The sequence below is a fragment of the Carassius gibelio genome, chromosome A17 (genome assembly GCF_023724105.1).
Source record: "Carassius gibelio isolate Cgi1373 ecotype wild population from Czech Republic chromosome A17, carGib1.2-hapl.c, whole genome shotgun sequence".
In the NCBI taxonomy this organism is placed as follows: domain Eukaryota; kingdom Metazoa; phylum Chordata; class Actinopteri; order Cypriniformes; family Cyprinidae; genus Carassius; species Carassius gibelio.
The window spans coordinates 2684802-2710122 of record NC_068387.1 but is presented as its reverse complement, the minus strand read 5'-3'; the positions used below and the strand labels follow the sequence as shown (position 1 = coordinate 2710122).

At 37.9% G+C, this 25321-nt stretch overlaps 1 protein-coding gene across 1 annotated transcript in view; it reads right to left on the bottom strand.

The window, feature by feature from the left end:
* The window catches only part of LOC128031453 (polypeptide N-acetylgalactosaminyltransferase 16-like), a 28811-nt gene extending 3843 nt beyond the window's left edge, over nt 1-24968 (bottom strand). The window contains exons 1-13 of the mRNA XM_052619724.1: nt 24682-24968; nt 18472-18653; nt 18172-18270; nt 17507-17574; nt 14743-14808; nt 12222-12343; nt 4678-4765; nt 2215-2299; nt 1860-1963; nt 1442-1568; nt 1262-1354; nt 250-333; nt 21-144 (exon numbers count right to left, since the gene is read on the bottom strand). Of these exons, the coding sequence (XP_052475684.1) occupies nt 21-144; nt 250-333; nt 1262-1354; nt 1442-1568; nt 1860-1963; nt 2215-2299; nt 4678-4765; nt 12222-12343; nt 14743-14808; nt 17507-17574; nt 18172-18270; nt 18472-18653; nt 24682-24870 (1431 nt within the window). The 5' untranslated portion in view covers nt 24871-24968. The remainder of the gene's footprint in view (nt 1-20; nt 145-249; nt 334-1261; nt 1355-1441; nt 1569-1859; nt 1964-2214; nt 2300-4677; nt 4766-12221; nt 12344-14742; nt 14809-17506; nt 17575-18171; nt 18271-18471; nt 18654-24681) is intronic.
* Nucleotides 24969-25321: the final 353 nt, after the last annotated feature.

Genomic DNA, 25321 nt, shown 5'->3' with positions numbered 1-25321 from the left:
TCAGTCAGTCATCTCATCACCTGTGAGCCAGGTATGTTCGGTGCGGTCTTACACTCAGCCAAACCCAGACTGTCCGTACCGTGACTCTCCAGACACAAGCCATCCTGCTTCAGGAGACTGTACGCCACTTCCTGCTCGGGGATTCTGACAAACACAGGCAATACAGACGCAACGCATTCAGGAGGGACTTGAGAGTGTTAAATATAAAGTCCATCAGAGTCCAGACACAGTCCAGTGAACGGGACTCACTTGAGTTCAGGATACACATTCTCAAGATACCAGCGGAAAGAGTTACAGTTCAGCTTCCGTCTCAGTGCGAGCCGATCCGCAATACTGTACAGAGAGTTAAAGGGATGATTCACCCAAAAATAAAAGAAAGAGACATTTAGTAGAGTGTTCACTGAGTTAGTGACCAGAGGCCATCAAGCTCCAAAAACCATCGAAGTAGTGCATAGGCATTTTGAGCTCTGTATTGATCATGAAATTTCATATGAGAACAGTATATATATATATATATATATATATATATATATATATATATATATATATATATACGTATATATATATATATATATATATATATAAGCCCAAATTTAAGATGGATGTATTTGAATTGCATATAAAATGTCCATCCATTTGGAATACAGTTTTAACATTAACAAAATAATAAACATGACAATATCAATCATGTGATGCATATTTTTGAGTCATAAATGAATGATTTTGGCACTCAAGGCATAGTTTATTATTTATTACTGCATCTATCCAGTTTAGTTCAAAATGCATTTATTAAACAATTATATTTATTCAGTTAAAATATATTAACGTGGTTTAAATATGACAAGCCGTGGAACAAGCAATATTCATTTAGACTGATACAAAGTAGATTTATTGATGATAATCATATACTGTATCCCTGGTCATTGTGTATTTAAAACCCATTTAGTTTATTAGTACTATCATAAAAAATCTGACCTGCTTTATTTATTTATTTACTGACAAATATACATCACATCAACTTCATCAGTTTAAAACTGTGTAATCCAAATAATATGGAATTATATGCAATTCAAATACACAAATCTTAAATAACATCATTCTTCTAAACATCTATACAAGAAAGTGATGGACTGTAGTTCTGGACTGACACGAGGGCCAGCAAACAACACACATTTTGTTTTAGATGCAACTATTTCCTTAGATTAGGCATTCCACCACGCGACTATAACCAGATCAACATAAGGTTTGAGAGACGTCTGACCTCCCGAAGGCCTTGCCCTGCGCTGACGGTCTTGCTGCATAGTAATACTGTTTATACTCATCCATCCAGACCTCAGCAGCTCTCCGCGTGTTCCTACAACACACACAGAAAACATAACAGCCATTCATTCATACACTGCCAAGCAAATCATATGATTACAAGTTATAAAGGCCGATTTACTTGATGTAGGTGAGTGCGTTGCCCTCTGGGAAGTCATAAGGATGGCGTTTCCTGAAGACGTGGCCCACGCGACTGCAGGGCAGGATCTCAAGACTGCCGCCACACATCCACACTCTGAACGACAGCTCTACAGCATCACAACAGAAGAGAACCAGAGAGAAATAGAAAACAACTGCATTTATGCATGGATGTAAAATCAGAGACAATAAAAAATATTATTACAATTGTCATGAAATAAGAAAAACACTGCAATAAAAAAAGCTTGACTGTATTAGTAAGGACACTCAAAACACACACTTTTCTTTAGTCAGCTCTAGCAGTGCTATATGATCTCTGACGCTAAACTGTTCACCGGGTGTTTGACACCTGAACACATTCACAGCAGAGGAGGGAAATCATACATCGGAACGTCACTTACCAAAGTTCTCCCCACCCCAGATGTCCATGTGAGTGTCGTACTGGCCCAGGTGATTAAACCAGCCTTTATCCATGACAAAGATTCCTCCAGCAATCACAGGAGTCCTGCAACGACAGCGGTCAGTATGGACATGTTATGTGGTGCAAGCATCTGAGACCACTACAGTAATACAATGCTTCTAGGTTTATAAAAGCTTCTGGCGTTTGAATTTGTAGGTCTTTTGTTACAAAAGTGCTTCCATTTTACACGGGTCAATGTGTTAAGTCTTTTCTTGGTGTTCAAGATTATAAATAGGTTAAAATAAGATTCTAGATTTTTAATTACATCAGACTTTAATAAAGAGAGAGGAAGAGACCTGATTGGTTGTGTTGGGTCGTTTCTAGCCATTTTCTGTTCTATAGGAATCTGCTCCCATTTGAAGTGTAAACTCCAGTCGAAACCTGACGTCAGAGGGGAAAAGTGAGGCAGTTATTTCTGGCATCAACACATGCCAACACACACGTCATTTTTAATCTTTTAGCAATCAGACAATCAATCGACAGATTTTTTTGATGGCTGATGCCATACGTACTGCATAAAGTAATTTAAACAATGTGCAAAACAATTGCTGTTAATTTATTTTACACATACTATACTGAAATAACTAACTGTAAAATATTAACCTGGAAAATAAAAGTATTAATTTAGTGATTTCTTTATTCTGTTATCCTGTTATAGTATATTTAATAATATAAAGAGACAGTTAAAAGCCTGAATAAAAGCTAACAGCACGATGCACACTGGGAAACATATTTTCTCAAATAGAGACCAGTTAACGCTAATTTTACATATGAGATGAATATGACATGGCAGCAAATGGGATATAGTGCACCAACATTTAAAATCTGAATACAGGCGTTTTCAGCAATGTCAAAATAAAAGTACCACAACTGTCAAAAATAAATACATAAATAAAAATAAAAATAAGAATGCTAACGACACTTATCAGCCAAGCAAAAAATCCAAATATCTGCTGGTATATCAGACTTTATAAATGAACCAGATTATTGTGATTGCTGCTAAAGTATGACTCCTTCAAACTCAGAGGAGATCTAATATTCTCGCATGTGAACATAATCTGTGGTTAAATGATGTCCCTCTGAATCTTATGTAAGTTTGTCGGTGTGCAAGAGCATAAGTGGCTTAGAGGTAAGTTAAGTATCTTATGATAACCTCTGAGAATCTCTATTACAATATCAAGTTGCTGTTAAAGCAGCTAGATCTTATTTCATATTCAATTCATTTTAATAGAACGCCTTAGAGACCATGTAGGGACAAATAATGTTGCCCATCAGTGGTTTTCTTCTTATTTGCAGGACAGGACATGTAAACATCGGTCAATTTTTTTCTGGACCTGCACCTATCTCTTGGGTTGTTCCACAGGGATCAATTCTTGGCCCAAACCTGTTTTTGTTATACATGTTGCCTTTACGGTGGATTTTTGGGCAGTACAATATAAATTATAATTTGCATGCAGATGATTTACAACTGTACCTTCCTTTTGAGTGAGATGACTGTACATCATTTGCCACTTTTTCTATGTGTTTGACTGAGGTAAAGGTATTGTTAACAAATAATTCCCTACAATTAAATCAGGATACGACAGAGTTTATTACATTTGGGATTTGACTCTCTGACAAAGAACTGGTCGAGAGTTATGGTCTAATGTCAAACAACATGCATGGTTTTGGGAAGAATGTAGGAGTAATTAGGACTCAGATATCCGCTTTGATTGCCAAGTAAACAGTGTTATGAAAGGATCTTTTTTTCAGTTGAGAAAGTTATCCGAATTGAAACCTATCTTTTCCATCAAGGATCTAGAAACTGTTATGAATTCTTTCATTTCCACAAGAGTGGATTATTGCAATGCTTTATATTTAGTCCTATATTTAGTTGAATCTCTGGATATTCATCTTCAGTATGTTCAAAATGCTGCTGTGAGACTTAACTAATACCAGAAAATGGGATCATTAAGATCATTAAATTGTAGTGGGTGTAGTGGAAGTTGTGGCCTAGTGGTTAGAGAGTTTGACCCCTAACACTAAGGTTGTGGGTTTGAGTCTCAGGCTAACAATACCACAACTGAGGTGCCTTTGAGCAAGGCACTGAGCCCCCGACTGTTCCCCGGGCGCCGCAGCACAAACGGCTGGCCACTGCTCCGGGTGTGTGTTCACAGTGTGTGTGTGTGTGTGTGTGTTCACGGTGTGCGTGTTCACTTTGGATGGGTTAAATGCAGAGCACGAATTCTGAATATGGGTCACCATACTTGGCTGTATGTCATGTCACATCATATCATGCCTTTTCCTACACTCTGGAATGCCTTTCTGCTATTCATAAAATTTTCGAAAACTATTGAAATTTTAAAAAGTCAAAACTTGACTTATTTCATCAGGCTTTTGCCGTTTGAGTGGGTTGGATTAATGTGAGTGATTTCATTGTACAATTTATATTGGTTTCATGAGTCTATGTACAGCACTTTGGGCAATTTTCATGGTTTCGAAAGTGTTTTATAAACAAATGTTGAGTTGTGCTTTATCAACTCAAAAGTTGCTTCAGATGTTTATCCCCTAATATTTCCTTGATAACAACAAAATATACACAAACAAGTCAATTTGTTGTTTTTACAAACAATATCAATCAAAATAAAAAAAAAAGACCAAACTAAATGCAAACTAAAAAATACTGCATTCTGGCAGAAACAAATGTTAAAGTAATTATTAAATTGATACATTAAAGAGATGTTTTTTTGTGTGTGCTACAGCAGAGAGATCTCTCTCACCTCCTCTCAGGTCTGCAGAAGCGGCCAGGTAGGCAAAATTATCCAGACTGATCACATCAATGATGGGACTGATTGCACGTGTGTGATCCTACAAGAGAACACAAACCACAAATAACAAATAAAATTTAAACTCAGATTAAGTTTTTTAATGCATGAAATGAAATTCATCTGTTTTCTAAATACATTTCACTGATCTTATTATGAATGATTTGTCTCGGGTTACTTGACTGTAACCCTGTTCCCTGAAAAAGGTGGAACGAGATGCTGCATTACAATAATGCATTCTTTAGTAATAATCTAAAGAAAATTAGCATTCTTTATTTGTTTAGTTTTGATGCACATTCTTCAAACATGCCAAGAATTGGATTCAATAACTTCTGTGGGTGATGTCATTTGATTACGTGCACCTGCTGGGTTATAAATCAAACTGAAACAGACACACATTCAGGCTATACCTTTGTCTGAAGGGATGTCCAGGCATGCCTAGAGTGCAGCATTGAGGTGCAGCATCTCGTTCTCGCCATTTCAGAGAACAGGGTTACAGTCAGTAAAATCGCCACATCACACACTTGCTGCAAGGGGACATCTCATGCTAAAGGCATAGAGGGTGCAATCCCCCTGGTTGAATGGGCCCTATCTCCTAGAAGCAAAGCTTCATAGGCTAGGTCAACAGCATCCCTCACCCAATGTGACATTATTTGTCTAATGGCAGCCGCCCCCGGTTGCGGTCCCCATAGCATAGGAAAAGCTGCTCCGACTTATACAACTGGCTAGTGCACTGGATGTAAATCTGAAGAGCACGTATTAGACACAGTAATTTAAGTGTTTCCTGCTCCGGTGTCATAAATGGCGGATGGCAGAAGGCTTCAAGAAAAACTGTATTTAAGGTGTTTCATTAAACTGTATCATTTTAGAATGGAACTGTCATAAACCAACTTTCAACAATACGTCATCTGAGGGCATAACTTATTCAAGTGGTGGGAGCCCTGGCACGCAGAGGTCTACCTCTAAAATCTTTCCTCTGATTTGACTGATTACTTCGGCATGGTGTTTCCATTTCCCATTTGGCACAGCTTGTCTGGAAAGCAAGTCTGCTCCCACATTCATATGCCAGGGAATGTAAATCGACCTGAGGGACAGTAACCTGTCTTGTGCCCAAAGCAGAACCTGCTGTGTAGCCTAACTGATGTGCCAGTCGAGAAGTTAACCTCTCCAGATATCTTGGGCTGGACTCTCGTATAAGAGCACACCCAAACCTGTGAAGAAAGCGTCTGTTGCTAGCATCTTGTGATGACAACATACACCTACAGTGGGACCCAAGGTCATAAACCAGGGTCTGGACCACATAGAAAGGGTATGAAGCCCCTGGCATGTAACCCTTATTTGCCTCCAGGGATTAGCCCTTAGATGAAATCCTGTGGCTCTAAGGCACAACTAAAACAGTCTCATGTGCAGGAGGCCCAAGGGTATCACCGTGGATGCAGCATCCATGGGACCTATAACACTTTCAAAATAATGGATGGCAACTTTCTAGCTTAGCTTGATATACTTTAAGGTGTTTAGAATGGATCTGACAAGTGCAGGAAACAGCTGTGTTCGCATCGTGATCGACTCCCATACAACTCCCATACAACCCCAAAATACGTTATCCTCTGGACAGGAGAATTAAGATGAGATAGTATGACATCCCGATGTCAAAGTGCAAGCTCTTGAGACTGGGCCAAAATCAGCCAGTCATCTATTTAATTTTAAATGTGGATGCCCTGGAGTCGAAGAGGAGTCAGTGCTGCATCCATGCATTTTGTGTATGTACGGGGTGACAAGGCTAGGCCGAATGGAAGAACCAGATACTGGTAAACTTTGCCCCCAAAAGCGAACCTCAGAAAGTTCCTGTGTTGTGGCAGGATTTTTAAGTTTCGGTGTTCTGAGGTACTGACTGTGTTGACAGAGCGGAAATATGGCGAAAAGCTGTTCAACCTCAGGTGCCTCTCCGTGAAGACCACAGTTGCCATTGAATGGCCAGTGGTGCAAGCCTGTGGCCCAGTGAAGTTCAGAGAACAATGGCCCCACTCATGCTCAAGTACCCCACTAGTGAGGATGTCAACCTAAAGGGCTTGGTGGGAGCATTGTTTTTGCTGAGCGGATGAGCTCCCAGGGAAGAGACACAAACGTCTCTTCCACCCGGGGCATCATTGTGTAGCCTTGTGCCTTTGCATCCACGATGGTTGAATAAATTGAATCCGAGGCATAAAGACATGGATAGGATAAGGCTTACTCCATGAATGAGTTAACTCATCATGGAGATCGCCAAAGAGAAGAGACCATCAATGAGTTCCATCCCCTTAGACACCTGACAGAAATCTGTCATCAAGCTTTGAGCATTTGGTCCCCTGCTACTGCGGCCAGTCCAGCTTAGTAATTCGAGTAATTCGAGTGGTGCTCTTGATCTCCATCTCTGCAGAGACAAGTGTCCTATGCCCATTCTGAAGAAACCCCCAACATAACCACAATTCCTATTTTCTTTCTTTTTCTTTTCAAAAGACAAGCTATGATGCAGCACAACGCAAAACACACACACACACACACACACACACACACAATACGGTCCCTGAAGACAAAGAAACCTGAAGGTGTGTCCGTTTCATGTCTATTTATAACTCTCAGGTGCACATAATCAAATGACGTCACCAACCAAGGTTATTTAGACAATTTTTGGCTGACAAAACCGGTCTAACAAAGAATGTTCTCATATGTGTAAACATTTTTCTAATGTTTAATTTAATATTATAAATTTATTTTTTTTACTCTAAAACCATCAAAACAGCTTAAACAGTAGTATAATATAAACTAAATTGTTGAAATAAATTTTAGTGCTGAGCAATGATTAACTGCGATTAATCACGTCCAAAATAAACATTTTGTTTAAATAATATATGTGTGTGTACTGTGTATATTTATTATGTATATATTAGGGCTATCATCGTTAACGCATTAATGCATGCAATTACTTTAAAAATCCTTAACGCGTTAAAATAATTTGACGCAGATAACAAAAATTACTAAAGCACAGTTTCTATTCTAACCTTTTAACCCAATTTTGCTTCTCTACTTGCGATCAGATCAGTTTTAGCTGCTAAACTCTAAATGAGTCAGAGCGAATGTGTTTAAACAATCCATCCAAAACAGCGGTAATTTAAAGGAAACCAGGCTGATTACATCAAAGAGAACAGAGACTTGCGTTGCGTTTTCAGTCAATTATTAATTCCAGTATGTTTCTCTTTCAAACACAAGCTCTTGCATACTCTGTGATTGTCTCTGAAGAGCGCGAGCCCTCACACATTGCACTGTGTGAAGTACAGACTGAATGGATTGTCAACACATCCCACCACTGTATTGCCAGATGAGACGCAAACTATGGTTTCTCAACTGGATAACCAGTCTCGCTAGTAACGTTTTGATGGATGAAGACTGCAATCAAGGTAAAAACGATTGCGGTGGCATACAGGAGTCATGCACGCATGAGTCCATTATAATAATGCATCTATGAGTGCTCTTGACACACAGATCGCACATTGTATTTATGCATAGACACAGACATTTCCGTACATTCATGTTGTTGTTAAAAACATTTATCTTGAAGAAAGCTTGCAGAAAATACTGATAATTTTTTGAGAATCACCTTTTAATATTTTGGTTTACTTTGCTGCATATAGCAAATGATGATAAAATAAACATTTGAAACAAGATAAGACACATATATAAACACTAGGGCAGAGGTTCCCAACCCCCGGGTAGTGACCCTCTACCGGGCCGTGGAAAAATTGCACGGAAAATTCAGACAGCACGGAAATACAGAGTAAGGTAGCCTATATATACACATAAAATTAGCTTATGTCAAAAATGCTTAATAGCATTGTCATTGCGCTTTAAATATTTTTTTTCTTGCTTACATGAAAAAAATAATCAGATCTGTGACTCCAAAAGAAAACAAATTAAGAAAAAACACAACATAATATGTTGAACCACTATAATACTATATAATAGCCTATATATAGGATATATACAGCAAACCCCCCGCATTATAAATGCATATTCAATATTTGAAAAATGAAAAATGTGGCTAGATTGTGTTTAATTATTGCAGAAATGCATCATCTTTGCATGTTCTTTGGAAGGTTTGCTACTCTGAAACTTTGCTTGCTGTTGTGCGTATACTTGTGCTTACATAAAACTATTAAAAGCATGTAAACATGCAAGTGTCTCATTAAAAAAAGTGCCAGGAAAGTTCATATTACAACTGCCTAGGAAAATCAAGTGTTTACAATCATAGCTGGTGCTTTACACAAACACGATGAACTCTGAAGCCCAGAAATCCATCTGTAACACACCCCACCTACAGCAGATTCACAGATTCATACAGTGTTTGACATCAGGACACTCCACTCAGACGAAGCCCATGGCTTTTCAGTTTCTTTTCTTAGTCGAGTCAGGTCCCCGTGTCTCCTCCAGAGTCGAGTCAGGTCCCTGTTGACCCTCCAGAGTCAAGTCACCATTAACACTCATGAGTCAAGCAAAACCACCGTTAGACAAGTCAAGTCACCAATGATCTTCATGGGCAAGGTCAAGTCCCCAGTTTTCTTCATGGGCAACATCAAGTCACCAATGATCTTCATGGGCAAGGTCAAGTCACTAGTGTTCTTCATGGGCAAGGTCAAGTCGCCATTAACGCTCATGAGTCAAGCCCAACCACAGTTAGACCTCATGAGTCAAGTCAAGTCACCGTTGATCTTCATGAGCAAAGGCAAATCACCGTTGATCTTCCTGAACGAAGTCAATCCACAGTTGATCTTCCTGAATGAAGTCAAGCCACAGTTGATCTTCTTGAACCCAGTCAAATCACTACGGACCTATCCGAGCCTCTTTACATCTCTGCTGAACTACCAGAACCTCTTCAGGTCTCTGCTGAACTTCCAGAGCCTCGTCATGTCTCAGCCGAACTTCCTGAGCGCTCGTCCTATCCTGTCATGGCCATGTAGGCCATCCAGGAACTCACCACCTGTCCTGTCATGGCCATGTAGACCATCTACCATCTCATCAAGGCCACAGAGGCCACCCTTAACCTGTTCATGTTCTCTATTTCAGGCTTACCTAACCAGACTTGCTCTCCTGTGCCATCGATGCCCCTGTGGTGGTCTTCTGTGCCGGTGGGCTCCAGTTCCACCTGCTCCACCCTGGATTCCTGCCCTGTTGGCTCTGCCCTGGGCCCCTCCACCAGTCCACCTCCCTCCTGGTCTCTGTGTTCCTTGGTTTGTTCTTGTGTTCGGTGGAGCATCTGGTAGCTGCTCCTTAGAGGGGGGGTAATGTCACAGTGTCTGGTCTGTGTGTCCCTGGGTGTTCACTAGTGGTCTCACTTCCCCATAGTCACCCCACTGCAGGCACTACATTTCCCACAAGCCTTTGTCCCATTCATCACTGTTAATTGCACACCTGTAACTTTCACTCAGCTGTCTGCACTTTCATCGTTTGCACCTGTCCATATAAACCAGCCTGTCTCTATCTGTTTCATGGAGTCCTTGTTTTCCATCACCCAAATTAACATGACTATCATACAGTGTTATGCCCCTACAAACAACGGTGAAGATTTGAAAGACAAATTTTACGAGCAGTTACAAGACGTGCTGGAGGAAACACCAAGACATGAGATTGGAAACAACAACACCAACTATGAAAGAGCTATGGAAAGAGAGGGCTGTGGTACTATGAATGAAAATGGAGAGAGAGTGATAGAGCTCTGTAACATCTAGCAACTGCAACAACTGGTGTGGAATAACTCTTCTGTTCATTCCAAGCAAAATCTTAGCGAAAATCATAATCCATCAACATCTCAGAGAAAAACAGACAGGGTTCCGGAAAGGAAGAGGCTGTACAGATTTTTGTACTGTGGAACTTCATTGAGCAGTGCATGGAATGGCAGAGACAATTTTACATCAACTTTGTAGATTCTGAGAAAGCTTTTGATAGCATCCACAGAGAAAGCCTCTGGTGTATCTTACGTTCTTATGGAACTCCACAAGACATTGTCCTTCTCATCAAAAGATTTTACAACAGCTTCACATCCAAGCAACCATTGTTTCCATGTGAAGACTGGAGTGACGCAAGGCTGTGTGATGTTGGCATTTTCTTTTTAACAAACACCATCTGACCCAAAAAGACAGAAGTGGAGGACTTTTGTTGCTGCCCTAGATGCCAATGGCATAATGTATGTTCAGTATGTCACATTTAAAAACCTAAAAATGTGCTGTTTAAAAATAAAAATCCATAAAGAATTTTAAATGACAAAATTCAAATAGTTTTCTCGCTCCATATATTTCAAGCAGTGTTTCTCTGTTTAAGCCGACTGTTGCTCAAGGCTCCAGACACCAGATTCTTTTTCAAAGTGTTGACAAGAGCAGACAGCATTTGTTCCTTTCAGTGTGTATCATTAGATTTCTTACAGCACTCATATTATTCAGATATGCGTATTAAGTGTCAAATAATAATGACCCTTGAGTCAAAAGCTGGACTTTACACTGCGTTTTAGTATTATAAAAGTGTCTAAACTACTTAATGATGCCTTGATTCTACATTATACATAACTACATTTTCATATTTACATCTGAGGAAAATGTGCCTGATGAGACAGTTCATTTCTTCAACAATCAGCAGATTTGAGCAACCATTTTGAATCACTGCCTGCAGCACGAGGTATACTGAGAACAACTAGGCTCTTGGCTGCATAACAAAGCTCGTATGCTGCTGAAAAGTGGTTGAGAAGACGAAAATGATGTTGATGATGAGATGATGATAATTGCTCTTGATGATTTAGGACAAGAGAGGCTACACAGTGCAGCTGTGAGAAGACAAAAAGCCTTCCTCTCACTCAGATTCTGGAAAAATCTCCAGACTGGACTCTATGACTTTATGACTCACTACTGACTCTCCACACTCACGATGTTAAAGCAGCGTCAGTGGCCGCGCAGACAGAGAGCGCACATACAGATCAAGTAGCTATCTCAAATGAAAAATCTGCTCAAATTCTATGGATCAATAATTTAATGTACAGATTTGAGAAATGAGTCTGATTCAAAGGGGAATCAGAAGGCCGAATCCTGACTGAACGAGAGGGGGAGCTGGGGATGGAGGAGGGTAGTTAGCTATTGTGCTGTGATAAGCGTCGTTTCCCTATAGGTAGACTAGGACCAGCCAGAACTAATGCTATGCTTAATATTTGATCATTTGTAAATATTTTGTCATTTTAGATTTATCTGTATGTTTTGAGTCATTGTTATTAAATAGCCTTATCATATTTAACCTTAATGATAGAAATAAATGGTTGTGCATTGGAACTCTTTTGATAGAATTTCTTTGGTAGTAATTGCGCAGTGAAATTCCATGGGGTGGTCATGTGATCTGACCAAAAAGCAAGAGGTTTTGCACCACCAGAGGTGTGTTCATGATGAGATGTGTTGTGTTAGTGTGTCCGACAGAGACGCGAGCAGACGCACCTCTTTGACTCTCTGGATCATGGGTTGCAGCCAGTCTGTGTTGACCTCACAGTGACTGTCCAGGAAGGTGAGAATGGAGGCTGAAGCCGCGGACGCCCCTCTGACACGAGACCGGATCAGACCTGATCAACACCAACATATGTTCATTACAAAATAATTACGACCACACTAAATAATACATTCACTGAGTACATAGATGAAGCTTATCAGCTGAGCATGTGTTAACCCAGGTGAAAAAGAAGTACACTTAAATGTATTAAAAATATACTGTACTTAAAATTCAGATAGTATATTTATATTACGGTTGTACTCCTAACAAGGTTACTTAAAGTGTGTTAAAATGTGCAAAAGTGGTAATAAATATATGCTTACTTATGATTTTTACGAATTATGTGTAAACACAAGCATACTTTTTAGTGTATTTACAGAAAACATACTTATTTTACTCTTAAAGCATATTTTATGTTTACTTTGTGTAAGAACATTGTAAAATTATACAGTTTTAGTGATTTTAAAGTACATTAAAAGTAGACATACTGCAATATATTTTTAACTATTTCTGTGATGAGCATGTGCTTCAACCTGCTTTTCAGAAAGAAGATATAAAATAAATAAAAAACACAACAGTTTTTAACATTTTAATATATTTCATAAAGTATTATTATTATGTTTCATAAAGTATTATCTATAAAATAAGAAAAAGCATTCTGACATTGTACCAACTTATATTATAAATATAATTGTGTCAACTACGCCTTAGTAATAAATCAATATATTGTTCTACTTGTATGTATTTGTCAAAAAATACTAATACAGTACTACAATTATATTTTTATTTCACTTTTAAATACATGACTTGAATTGTAATAGGCTACAACTAACCATTTTTCCAAAAGCATTTCAACATTGTATCATTTAAAGTGCATCATGAATAATTTTTCCAAAGATATGCATAAATAAACGACTTATTTACTTTATGTACCTAAATTTAAACAAGCTCATCTTACCATGTGACGCACAAAAACAAACCTTATTGAGCTTATTAAGCTTAGGCATGCTTATGTAATCTTTTGCAATGTTTGAGGTGGTGAAAAATTTTCAGAGGACTGACATAAATCTGTTAGATTTCATCAAAATACATCAGTTTTTGTTTCACAGATAACGAAAATCTCGAAGGGGTTAGAACAACATGAAGCTGAGTACTTGATTACACAATATCATGCGTGTGCTTGAGTGCTTCTTAGGCTATGTAGACAATTAAAGGCTAATTATAATGATTTAAATGGTTTATTAATAAACATACTAACTAAACGTCGATTAAAGGCCCAGATCTACTTAACTAAATCGAAGAACAAACTGATATGACATCATTTCGAACAAAACCAGGCGTTTTGAGTTTCGGCAGCTCGAAACAGCTGACCAGTTCTGAAACTCCACCTTCTTTGACATGCAACTTTCCCCCCCCCCGGTTCATCTCTCGTTCCATGGAGGTCCGAGCATAGAACAACATCTCCTGATTACACTGGAGTGTCCGCACCAAAGAAAGCATTTCATTCCTAGAATGTTAAAGGAAGCTTGGTGCTGATGACCTGGAGCTAAGCAAAACGCGACAAAGAGTAACATCTGAGACAAGTTTTCAAAGCCATGGAAAAAAGGAAAGGAAAGAGTAAAGATAAGGTAGCAAGAACCAAATACATGTGTTTCAAATAAATGTTACACCATACTGCTGCTGCTGTTGTTGTTCTTTCAATAAGCACATTTAAATTAAATAGGCCAAATGAATATATAATAAAAATAATTTGTTTTTATCAAAAGTAAATAATGACACCACTCATTATTATTTATTCTTTTTATAAAAAAGTGTAACGATTTATCCAGTTTAATAAAATAAATGAACACTAAACTGACTCCAATATATATCATGCTAAAGTGTTTTGACTATGAGCCATTCACACTTCCCAGAAAGGACTGATTATGGTTCTTTTGTATTGCAAACATGATACTTGACTCTGAACTGCTGCTTACATTATTCTTTTGTCTATAATATTCTGACCATTGGTGCCTGTCTCACACCTAGATTGCCCACACTTCTTCAATTCATCGTTGTTGTGATACGCGCAACACGTTTACATTAATCTACACCCGCCTCTAGCAGCGCGGGGTGTTGGAAAGTTCGTAAACATTATACCATCACTCAGCCTTTTCAAACTTCTTTTTGTCCTCAAACAGAGAATAAAAAAAAACTTAGTTTGAAGAATATCGGGGCCTTAATGCTTAAAATGAATGACTACTAGTTGACCTGAAAAATCCTTAGTCGAGGGCAGCCCTAGTCATTATAGCATGTACAACATGTTTTTTTTTTTTTATTAAAATGAAGCTGATGATTTTTTTCTTCAACAATTTGAAGAAAATTTCAATTCAATTACATTAAATTGTAATTTATTTCTGTGATGTGCAGCTGTATTTTCAGCATCATTACTCCAGTCTTCAGTGTCACATGATCTTCAGAAATCACACATACCTTCCCGGCGCTCGTTTCTCAGGCAGCGCACCTTCGGGATCTGAGAGAGCAGTCGACAGTCTTCAGCTACAGAGAGAGAGAGAGAGAGAGAGAGAGAAAGAGAGAGAGAGAGATAATCAGAAAATCTGATTTCCCAGAATGCACAAACAAAATAGTGTGCAGCACAAATGTGCATATAAACATATCAACATGATCATTTTAATAGGACAGTTAGACTGGAGCACACAAGATATACTTAAACAGTCCATGAATGAAACAAGCACACACACACACACACACACAACGGAAGCGTGTCGGCGGTTGACCTTTGAGGAGGAAGGATTAATTACAGCTGGATCACGCTGACAAATCAGGTAAATCTAGAGCTCTAGAGGAACCGCGGAGAGAAGTAAAACCTCCGACGAGCCAGGAATTCAGAAACAGAACTGGTTCAATTTTTAATTCAATGATTTTCATTATGTTCTCCTGCACTGATGGTTATTGAACATCTGTATTCTCCTGCTGATGTGGGACGGACACGGTTCAGCAGCAGAGCACAAATGATGCTTTAGCTGAGTTCGCAGCTTGAACTGAATATGATTATAGACAACAGACAGAAACACACAACTAATAACAGAACCACACTCATATTCTGAAATATTATTACATGAAAAGAAAAGTCAATGGTAATATATATGGTAATATATTTCTAGCTGTATTTTCAGCATCATTCCTCCAGTCTTCAGCGTCTACATGATCTTCAGAAATCAGAATAATATGATGATTTGCTGCTCGAGAAATATTTCTGATTATTATTAATGTTGAAAACAGTTATATTTTTTGATTAACACGTCCCACCCAATTAGTATAGATTAGCTCTATTTCCTCCTGAAAAAAAAGTAAAATCTAAAATAACTGGTTTTATTCAAGACAAAAAATATTGCAGTATAAATATTACAGATTTCGTTATAATTTTCATTCATTTTTATACTGTGTTTTCACTTTTATTTAGTAGTTTTATTCTATGTTTTAGATATTTTAGTACTTAAACTTTAAATAAAAAAGAGAAACGATGCCTTGGCAACTTACTTTTTTATATTTTATTTGATTTCAGTTAATGTTTATTTTATTTAAAGTAACAAATCATTTCTAATAATAATAAAAAAATACATTATTTTTCACAGGTTTAGTTTTATTTATTTTAGTTCTCGATAATAACCTAGCCCTGAACATAAACAACAAAACTCATTTTTACAGTATGTGTTAAGTCAGAAATACTTATGCAATCATTAAGGATAGAGAATTATGTCGAATCAGAAGCGCAATTGCAATCCATATATGGGCGGTTCTTTTGATATGAGAATTTAGAATGTGTGTGTGTGTGTGTGTGTGTGTGTGTGTGTGTGTGTGTGTTGGAGAACTGGAGAATGAAGCCGCAGAGGAAGCGTGGCAGATGGTGAAGGGGAGGATAAAGCACAGATTAGCGTCAGAACAAAAGTCAAGTCACACTCTCTCTCATGTCAGATGTCAGCGTGATTCACACTGTGCTGTCAGCTAGCATGTGTCTCACAAACGTGTGTGTGTGTGTGTGTGTGAGATTTGTTTTGAAAGGAGGAAATGGAATGTGTGAAATGTGTATTCAGTATTAATTAGAAAGGGATCTCCAGAATCGTAATCGTGGCTGGATGCCAGGATGTGGCTGTGCGCTTGCTAAGATGACTCTGACTGGTGCTTTTGAGGTTGCCAGTGTTTTCTGTTTGAAAGTTTCTCAGTTCTGTTTAAATGGCTTGATTAAAATATAATAATCAAAAAGGATGTCTAAACAACTGAATTAATCAAAGTTTAACAATTTAATAATTCATTACATTTTTAGCCATACACTGTTAAACAAACCCATCTGTTTTTACTAAATAAAACTGGTATACAGTAAACAAGTAAACAACTTGTAAATCTTACCATTTAAAACAAAATCCTTAAACCTGCACTGACCATCAAGCCACATGATGAATATTTTCCATATTCTGAGGTAAATACTAATATACAGAAGATACACAGTGTCATAGACACACACAAATGCAGTTGGCTTAGTTTGGTCAGTGTTAAGTGTTTTGGCTCCAAATTAAATTTGAACTGAATTCACTTGTGTCCTTTTGGCAGTAGAAAGAGCACATCAAGTGCTTTCATATATATATATATATATATATATATATATATATATATATATATATATATATATATATATATATATTAGGTAATCACAGTGTGCCATTATCTCAATATCCAGCCATATCTCACATCTACGAGAGAGATATTGTGTTTATACACCAGTTTGACAGCACAAGTGTGTAAATATATAAGAAAAACAACAACTGAGTCTCTTTAAAAACCCTTTTATGCACAACTACTTCCTTCCTTCACAGATCCAAATCTCTGTTTGACGGTTTATAGGGTTGCCACCTTCAGTGAGGCAAAATAAGGGACACCCATTCACGATCCTCAACAGCCCTCCAAACCTTTTAGTATAAAGAATGGCTTAGTGCAAATAGCAGCAGATGTTAATTGCATTTCAGTGTTTTGTAGTACATTATAAAACAGCATGCGATAATAACAGTGTATTGTAGATGAGCAAATCTAACCAGAACTGAACTGGCTCATGAAAGGTCTTCCAGTGTTTTAGTTCAGAAATGAGACTTGAACACTTGAAGCATCTTTGGCAACTGCAGAGAGGTCTTATCTCATTGTCAACGTGTTTGTGTGTGTTGCAATGAAATGAAGCTCTACTTACGGTTGGAGCTAAAGTCATCCACAAGGATAATTTCCTGTATCAAATGAGGTGGGCTTCTCATCAGTACACTGAAACAAAAACAACAGGATAGAAAAAGAGAAATGCACTATAATAAAGCTAATATGATAACGTGTGGTACAGAAAAAATATAAGAAACTGAAATTAAATCAGCTTTGAGAGCACGTGTCCCCTGGTGTTTCAGGAGCCCTATGCAGCTTGCGTATTTTGTGTATGGGGAGATCAGCTCTGACTGCAACGTATTTCTTCAATGTCCGTCTAGTTTGAACTAGCGGCTTCCTCACGCTTTGCATTCAAATATTTCAACTCAAAATCAGTATTTCAGGACTAATTATCTACTTATGTGGCAGGTAGCTGTGTAATAAGCACATCCAGACATTTGTTATTGAAGAATAACCCCCTTCAGGGCGATACCAGATCCTGATCACCCTGTCAGGGGGTTATTCTGCAATAACAGCCGGCTGGATGTGCATTATCTGTTACATAACATCCCTCAGAATGTCACGACTGACCAGTCAGATTGAGTATTTCACACAGCCATGTATGCTAATATATCTTGTTATTAAATAATCCTTAGATTAATCGATTATCTTGAAGAATGTGTTGCAGCTGTCACTCTGTGTGTTCAGTGCAGTGTGGGCTGTCACCTTTTAATAGTGCGCAGCAGGGTGGAGCGCGCCTCATTGTGAAAAGTGATGATGATGCTGGTGGGCGGCAGGTCAGGGTCAAAGGTCATGGAAGCACATCTGTGAATGCAGCAAACACACAGAGTGAATCAGGGCTTTCTTTGTCAATATTAAATCTACTGTAGCTCACCACACAGCCATAAGGAATGGATTTGCACATGGTAAAATATGTTAAACAGAGTTTAGAGTACTACACTCCTATTGGTAGCTGAATGCTCAATTAAATCAGCCCAAAATATGTAACAAATGGCAACATGTTACCTATAGTGGCGTGTGTCTCTGATGGCGCGTTCGCTGCCCAGCCGGTCGCTCTCCTGCAGGTTGAACGCATGCTCTCTGTACGGATCCTCACCTGTCTTCAGCTGCTTACTGGACAGAAAAGCCTTTTCATCAAACTGGCCCAAGAGCTGACCCTGCTGCTCCAGCTTTGGTGCATGAGTCACCTGACACACACACACACACACACACACACATGCTGGATTATCCACTGGTGATGCTGCTGTTAAATAAATGTCTCACTTGCAGAGTGCTAACTGAGATGAAATATAGTACTATAATAAAACATAATTGTACTACCATATTATTAACCCTGTTAAGACTGACATATGAAATAGTCAATAGAATCTATATTTTTTTAAGTGGAAAATAAATATTGTTCATTGTTAGTTTGTGTTCGTTTGGGGTGAAGAAAAGAGAAGAAAAGAAAAAGAAAAAATGGGTGAAGTCATTTAAAAACATAAAACCTCAGTCACACAAATCACCAATTTTTAACTTCAAGGTTGTTCAGGCAAACTGGGTTAGCTGGGCTGATGCATATATATATATATATATATATATATATATATATATATATATATATATATATATATATATATATATATATGCATGTGTGTGTGTGTATTAAAACAAATTGTAATGAAGTAGTAAACTCAGCAGATAACCTGACTGCACCGTTTGTTGTAATGATCAAATCATGCAATTTGTTGATTAGTGGTGTGCTATTAGTAATAACATCAGTGAAAAAAATCTCCTACATTTTCTAAATGTACATATCACATAGCATTTCATTTGTAAAATGTAAAAAAATTATTAACTTTGTGTTGCAAAAACATCCCTTTGTACCCCTTGTTCAGTTTGGCCTACATATATTTTGTTTAAAATTAGTTGAACACTTTTAGTTGAATTTTCAATTCTGCCACAGTCTAATAATTGAGATTCAAAAACACAACAACCAAAAACAACTGCTGAAAGATTTTCAGACATTGCTGAAATACTGAGAAACGGAGTTCTCTATGGATGATGCAAAAGAAAACTGAGTCTTAAAAGCCACAATAATTTTTTTGTACATTCTTTCCAATAAGACGATTAATAGTTTACCAGTGTTTGTTTCCAGTCCATTTTAATGAGTCATATACTGTATTATGTATGATGCTCAGGTAGAGATCACCTTGAAAGATGATATCTAGATGATATGTAGAATCATGATTGCATCTCTTTTAAGAATTGTTTCAACAAAATGGGGCTCAAAGAAGAAGAGACTCAAGATGTGAGCCGGAGATACAGTGTGAAGCATTCATGTCCTGAGAGAGAGAGGCGGAAACAGAGGTGGAAATCCCTCTACACTCCTTAAACACTCAGAAAGAGCAGCAGATGCTATATAATGCACTCGGAGGATAATCTGCTCTATCCAAACCTCTGTTCAGACACCTGCTGTGACTTCACTTCAGAAAGGGCAGAAAAGGCACCAGTATGCACAGTTGAGAACGCATCTGTATTTATTGACATTTGATGGAAGGATAGACATTTGAATCTGCATGAGTTCTAGCACTTGCTGTTGCAATTTGTCTTGGTAGAAGCTAAATTCTTACGTCTGCAATGGTTCTTCCACTTCAGCATTAATTGCATTCATTTGACAGATTTAGGACTGCATAAAACCACCATCAAACTCAACACTGGCGTACCACAGGGCTGTGTGTTGAGCCCATTCCTCTACTCCCTCTACACCTACGACTGCAAGCCTGTGCATGGATCCAACTCCATCATTAAGTTTGCAGACGACACCACAGTGATTGGCATCTGTATATCATGCTGATAGTATTTATAATCTACAAATTATGTCCATAATATGTATCTGCATAGTTATTGTACATATTGTAGAACTTGTATATTATGTACTTACTGTTTATAGCACTTCTGGTTAGATGCTAACTGCATTTCGTTGCCTTTTACCTTATATGTGCAGTGACAATAAAGTTTAATCTAATGTAATCTAATCTAATCTAAAACTTAAATTGAGATATGGCTTAGTGGCTTCAGTTTCATTTTAACAATAATATTTATTATTATTATCAGATTAGCAATATGGTTTATAGCAATTAATAAATCAAAAAGGCTGCATTTTATTTAAATAATAATAAAAAATAATAATTAGTATTATTAAAACGAATTGCAGACTAATAATAATAATGCTCGTTATTATTATTATTATGTTTGCTGAATTGCCCTACTTGTTTTAAATCACATGTACTTGCATTTAAATCGGTGGAAGCTTGTTTCCAAGCTTGATAATTGCAACTTTTATCTTGCAATTCGGATTTTTTTCTCAGAATTGTGAGATGTTTTGCAAAGGCAAAAAAGCAAAAAAGTAAAAATTGTGCATTTTTATTCAGTGGCGCAAAACAAGCTTTCGTATAAATTGCAATCACCCTAAAACAGATGCAATAATGTCACATATCAGTGAGTTTTTATCTCCACATTCACCGCTGCAGACTGTGTCATGGTCAGTGACATGTGCTTTAGTTTCCTTTGCTGAAGCTGCTAGTTTATGCTTTTCCCACACATTCCTCAGGTGTGAAAGCCATCACCTTGCTATGAAGCTGCAGGCTGCTCTAAATGTGTCCTCAATCTCATGTTCTCATGTTTAATTCCATCAGCAGCTCTGAACGGGGCTAATGAGATGCACATGCCACTGGCTATGACAGAGCACATCTGCGGTGGAAGCCAACAGATGCACAGCACACTGTCTATCTGTTATTCAGGCTGATGAACAGCAACTACAACATTTTTTCTGAAACATTTGCTTTGTTCTTTGTGCATTGAGTCTGGAGGAGATACATCACGTATCCTGCAAATGACATGGTTTTTCCTCTCAAATACCACATAATCATTCAGTGACAACTGTTTGCCTTCTTTTTTAATCAAACTTTTTTATTTTGAGAAATTTTGAGGAAAAAATGGTTTCAGTTTTACTTACAGAAAGCTTGATTTTGTAGATAATTTGTACAAAGACGTTAATATGCTCACTGATTTGATTTATTGTATAACAACACAAGAAGCGATCAAGCCCTCAGTCGAGATATCCCTGATATGAGACATCTGGTTTGTGTTGTGTGTGTCCAAGCGGCTGGCTGTTTACATGCATCAATTGGAAAAGTACAACAAAATCAAACCAGGCCATTAGCAGAAGAGCGCTAACATAATCAGTTTGCGCTTGGGAGCACCATGCAAACGATACTGGGAAAAAATGTGCAAATGTTGCTCACTCCGCTTTGCCTAAAAGGCACAGCAAATAAATCCACTGATCAAATAACTCTTCCTAAACAGATCCAAAGAGAGCATGAGAGAGAGATGCTTGCGCTGATATTTCAGTGTTTGTTCCTCTTATAAAAGAACATTAGCGGAGACTGATGCTCTGCGAACAGGCCTCAGTAAAGACAGGATCTGCCATTAGCTCAGAGAAATAAATACATGTGCCGTGCAACGATGCTCCAGAGACACTGGCCATAAAACGCCTGAATTACTGCTGTGATAAAGCACCCCAATTGATTTAATTTATCCACATAGGCTATCCTTTTCTTTCAGGACTTGTAAATGCATTTCTGTCATTGATAGAGTGAACGGGCAGAGTGGACAATCATTTCATCTTGTTTTACAGGCAGAGGCACGAATACAAGGGCAGATCAGATATCAGAGCAGGCTAATGGATAGCAGGATAACTGGAGCTACAGTAGAGAATCACTATCAGTTCACAGCGGTCAGCGAACGCCTGGACAAGACCAGCGCTGCTGAATGCTTAAGGCTCTAATAGTTGAGCATTTTAAGGTGATCAGCGTTCACTGATGGTAGTGTTAGCGCTTTCTAGAGTCGGTTACAAACTCACACGCCTCAGATGTTAGGCCAATCACCTTCCAGATGTTCTCTGTCGTAAAACTGAGGCTTTACAGTAATCCACTATTCACTGACTATAGTATGGAAGCTCGCTTCTGCCATGGAATAGAAATGAATGCTATATTTTGCAATTCTGACTTTATATCTCACAATTCCTAGCTCTCCGAATTGGAAGAAAAATAGTCTGAAATGTGAGATAAATAAAAAAAAGTTACACTTTAGAATAGGTAACACTTGTTAACTATTAACTACGACATTTTTCTCAATAAATTCATAATAAGCTGTTTATTAATAGTTAGTAATGTAGTTGTTAGGTATTGGGTAAGATTAGAATAAGGTCAAGTGGAATAACTCATTAATATGTTCTTAATGAGCACTAATGCATGGCTAATAATCTAGTAATATGCATGCTAATAAGCAACTAATAGGTGTTACCTATTCTAAAGTGTTACCCAATTATTTTTTATTTCATTTTCTTTTCAAATAAAAAAAGGCTTCCACAGTTTTCAGTCAAAATAAAAGTTTGATGATTTAATATTGGAAAACAAAGAAATTAAAATAGCCATACATAGTAGTATTTTAATGTTATTGTTGTAATGTAAAAATACAATTATTGTTATCATTACCACTACTTCTTATTATTTTTCTTGTTTTGTTTATTCAGTAATATGTATATTTTTACTACTACTACTACTACTAATCTTTTTTTTTGTCAAATATCGCATAATTAAAAAAGTTGTTTTGTAAATATTGTATGAAAACATTTTCATAAAATTTCAGCACATATCTGTACATCACACTTGCTGTAATTAAATTGCATTAGCCAATATAAATAAATAGACATATATATTTTAGCCTTCGTGACATTACAGAGATCTGTCCATGATCTGTAATCATTATGAAACCAGTGGTGTAAATACACGTGTAAAGACAGAAGTCTGATATTTCCTCCAGGATAACGGTTGAATCGAGAGCACTGATAAACACATATTGATGTGGTTGTGCTGTTTCCATGGAGCTCAGGACACAGCACTCCTCTCCTGATGTTTGATCTTCTTTTCTTCTTCTAGTGCTCACATGCATGCATTGACCCTGTGGTATTTCTGCATGTGTAGAATCATTTCAAAACAAATCGCAAAACTTTGCATATTACGCATTCGTTTTAGGAAGCCAGCAGACGTCTGAGGAGTAAAACCAGAGTGTTTTCTCTCGACCTGATGAATGTGGAGACAAACTGTGAGAAGCACAACAAACAGAAAACAGCCGTAGAGCACAGATGACTCCGATCACCTGCAAATATCTACAACTCCTGATGATTCCACTCCACCAGCCTAGCTGTGTCTATTTAAATTACCTGAGTTATGCATCTGAAAATAATAAAGCAGAGCTTCCTCAACCATATCAACACCGGTTATATAGCATCAGTCAGGTTTGGTGGCATTTTATATTAATTAATTATATCCTACTGTATCATATTTGAGGCATCTAAATGATAAACATGATCAAAACGTTCTTAAATCTGTTGCACACAATCTACTTCAAGCCTTCTGTCATCTAATTGATACTTTATCCTTTATCATCAGGTTTTGAATCTTACTAAGAAATATTCTAGAGAGTGAAGACTGATTTATCATTTTATGTTAGTATCTGCTGTACTGTTATAAAGAAAGATCTAGATTTACAAGCTCTCAGAATTACATCTTACTTTTTAGTCACATAAATATCAGCGTCTGCATCAACTTGCATATTTTCGCTCAGTTTGTACTTTTCTGTTTTCCCCTCACATATTCTGACTATTATTTCATATGTCAGAGACGGGGTTAAGTTTGAGCAGTAATCTAAATACCGTGAATGCTATGTTCCAAATTCGTTTTGGAATGTTGGCATCTAGAATAAAAATACTCTCCAAATTTAAATTTGAATCCCAATGTGAATCCAGAGCAAATAAGATGAGGGACACAGGATGTTATTGATAGCCTGAACAGTTTGGAGTATGTTAAACCCTTACAAAGGAAACATGGATCACACACACTCAATCACACACACACACACACACACACACACACACACATGCACACACACCTGCAGCTGGATTAAGGAAAAGCCTCTTACATGCACCTGACATCATGCTGACACACACACAAACACACACACACACACACACGCACACACACACACACACACACACACAGGCTCCATACATCAGCTCGAGACATTATCATAGAAACACAGATAAACGCGTGCATTGCAGCAGTGATCAGCATGCAGCCCATCATCATCATCATCATCATCATCATCACTCACGATCAGAGGAAGAGTGCGCTCCTCCAGCCTCGCTTTCTGCCCGTGGTTCTTCAGCTGGGAGCCCGACGACGAGGAGGAGGAAGAGGAGGATGAGGAAGGTTTGCTGTCCTGCCACAGGTAATAGAAGGTGCCGAGGATCCAGGCCACGGTGAGGATGAGGATGGCGTTGGCCCGAATCCTGCGCATCATGAGCGGCTCTAAACGCTCGGCGAGCCGCTGCGAGTGTCTGCGCTGTCTGGAGGATGATGATGATGATGAAGCCGTGCGCAGTGAACCCCCTCTCTCTCTCTCTCTCTCTCTCTCTCTCTCTCTCTCTCTCTCTCTCTCTCTCTCTCTCTCTCTCTCTCTCTCTCTCTCTCTCTCTGTCTGTGGCTGGTTTCACTCAGGTCCTAGAGCCCGTCCCTACACATCACTTCACTGTATACTGCGCCAGACATCGCGCGCTTGATCAACATCGTCAGTGCGACGTGTAGGGCTTTACCACGACATTATATTTAAACTATCATATTTAAACTCTTAAACACATGAGATGACTGGCGAAATGATTTAAATGCGATTGATTGAAAGTTAAAAAAAAATTAAAAAAGTAAATAAAAACATTTTTTATTTTCTATTTATTTTAAGATATTTAACAACTTTA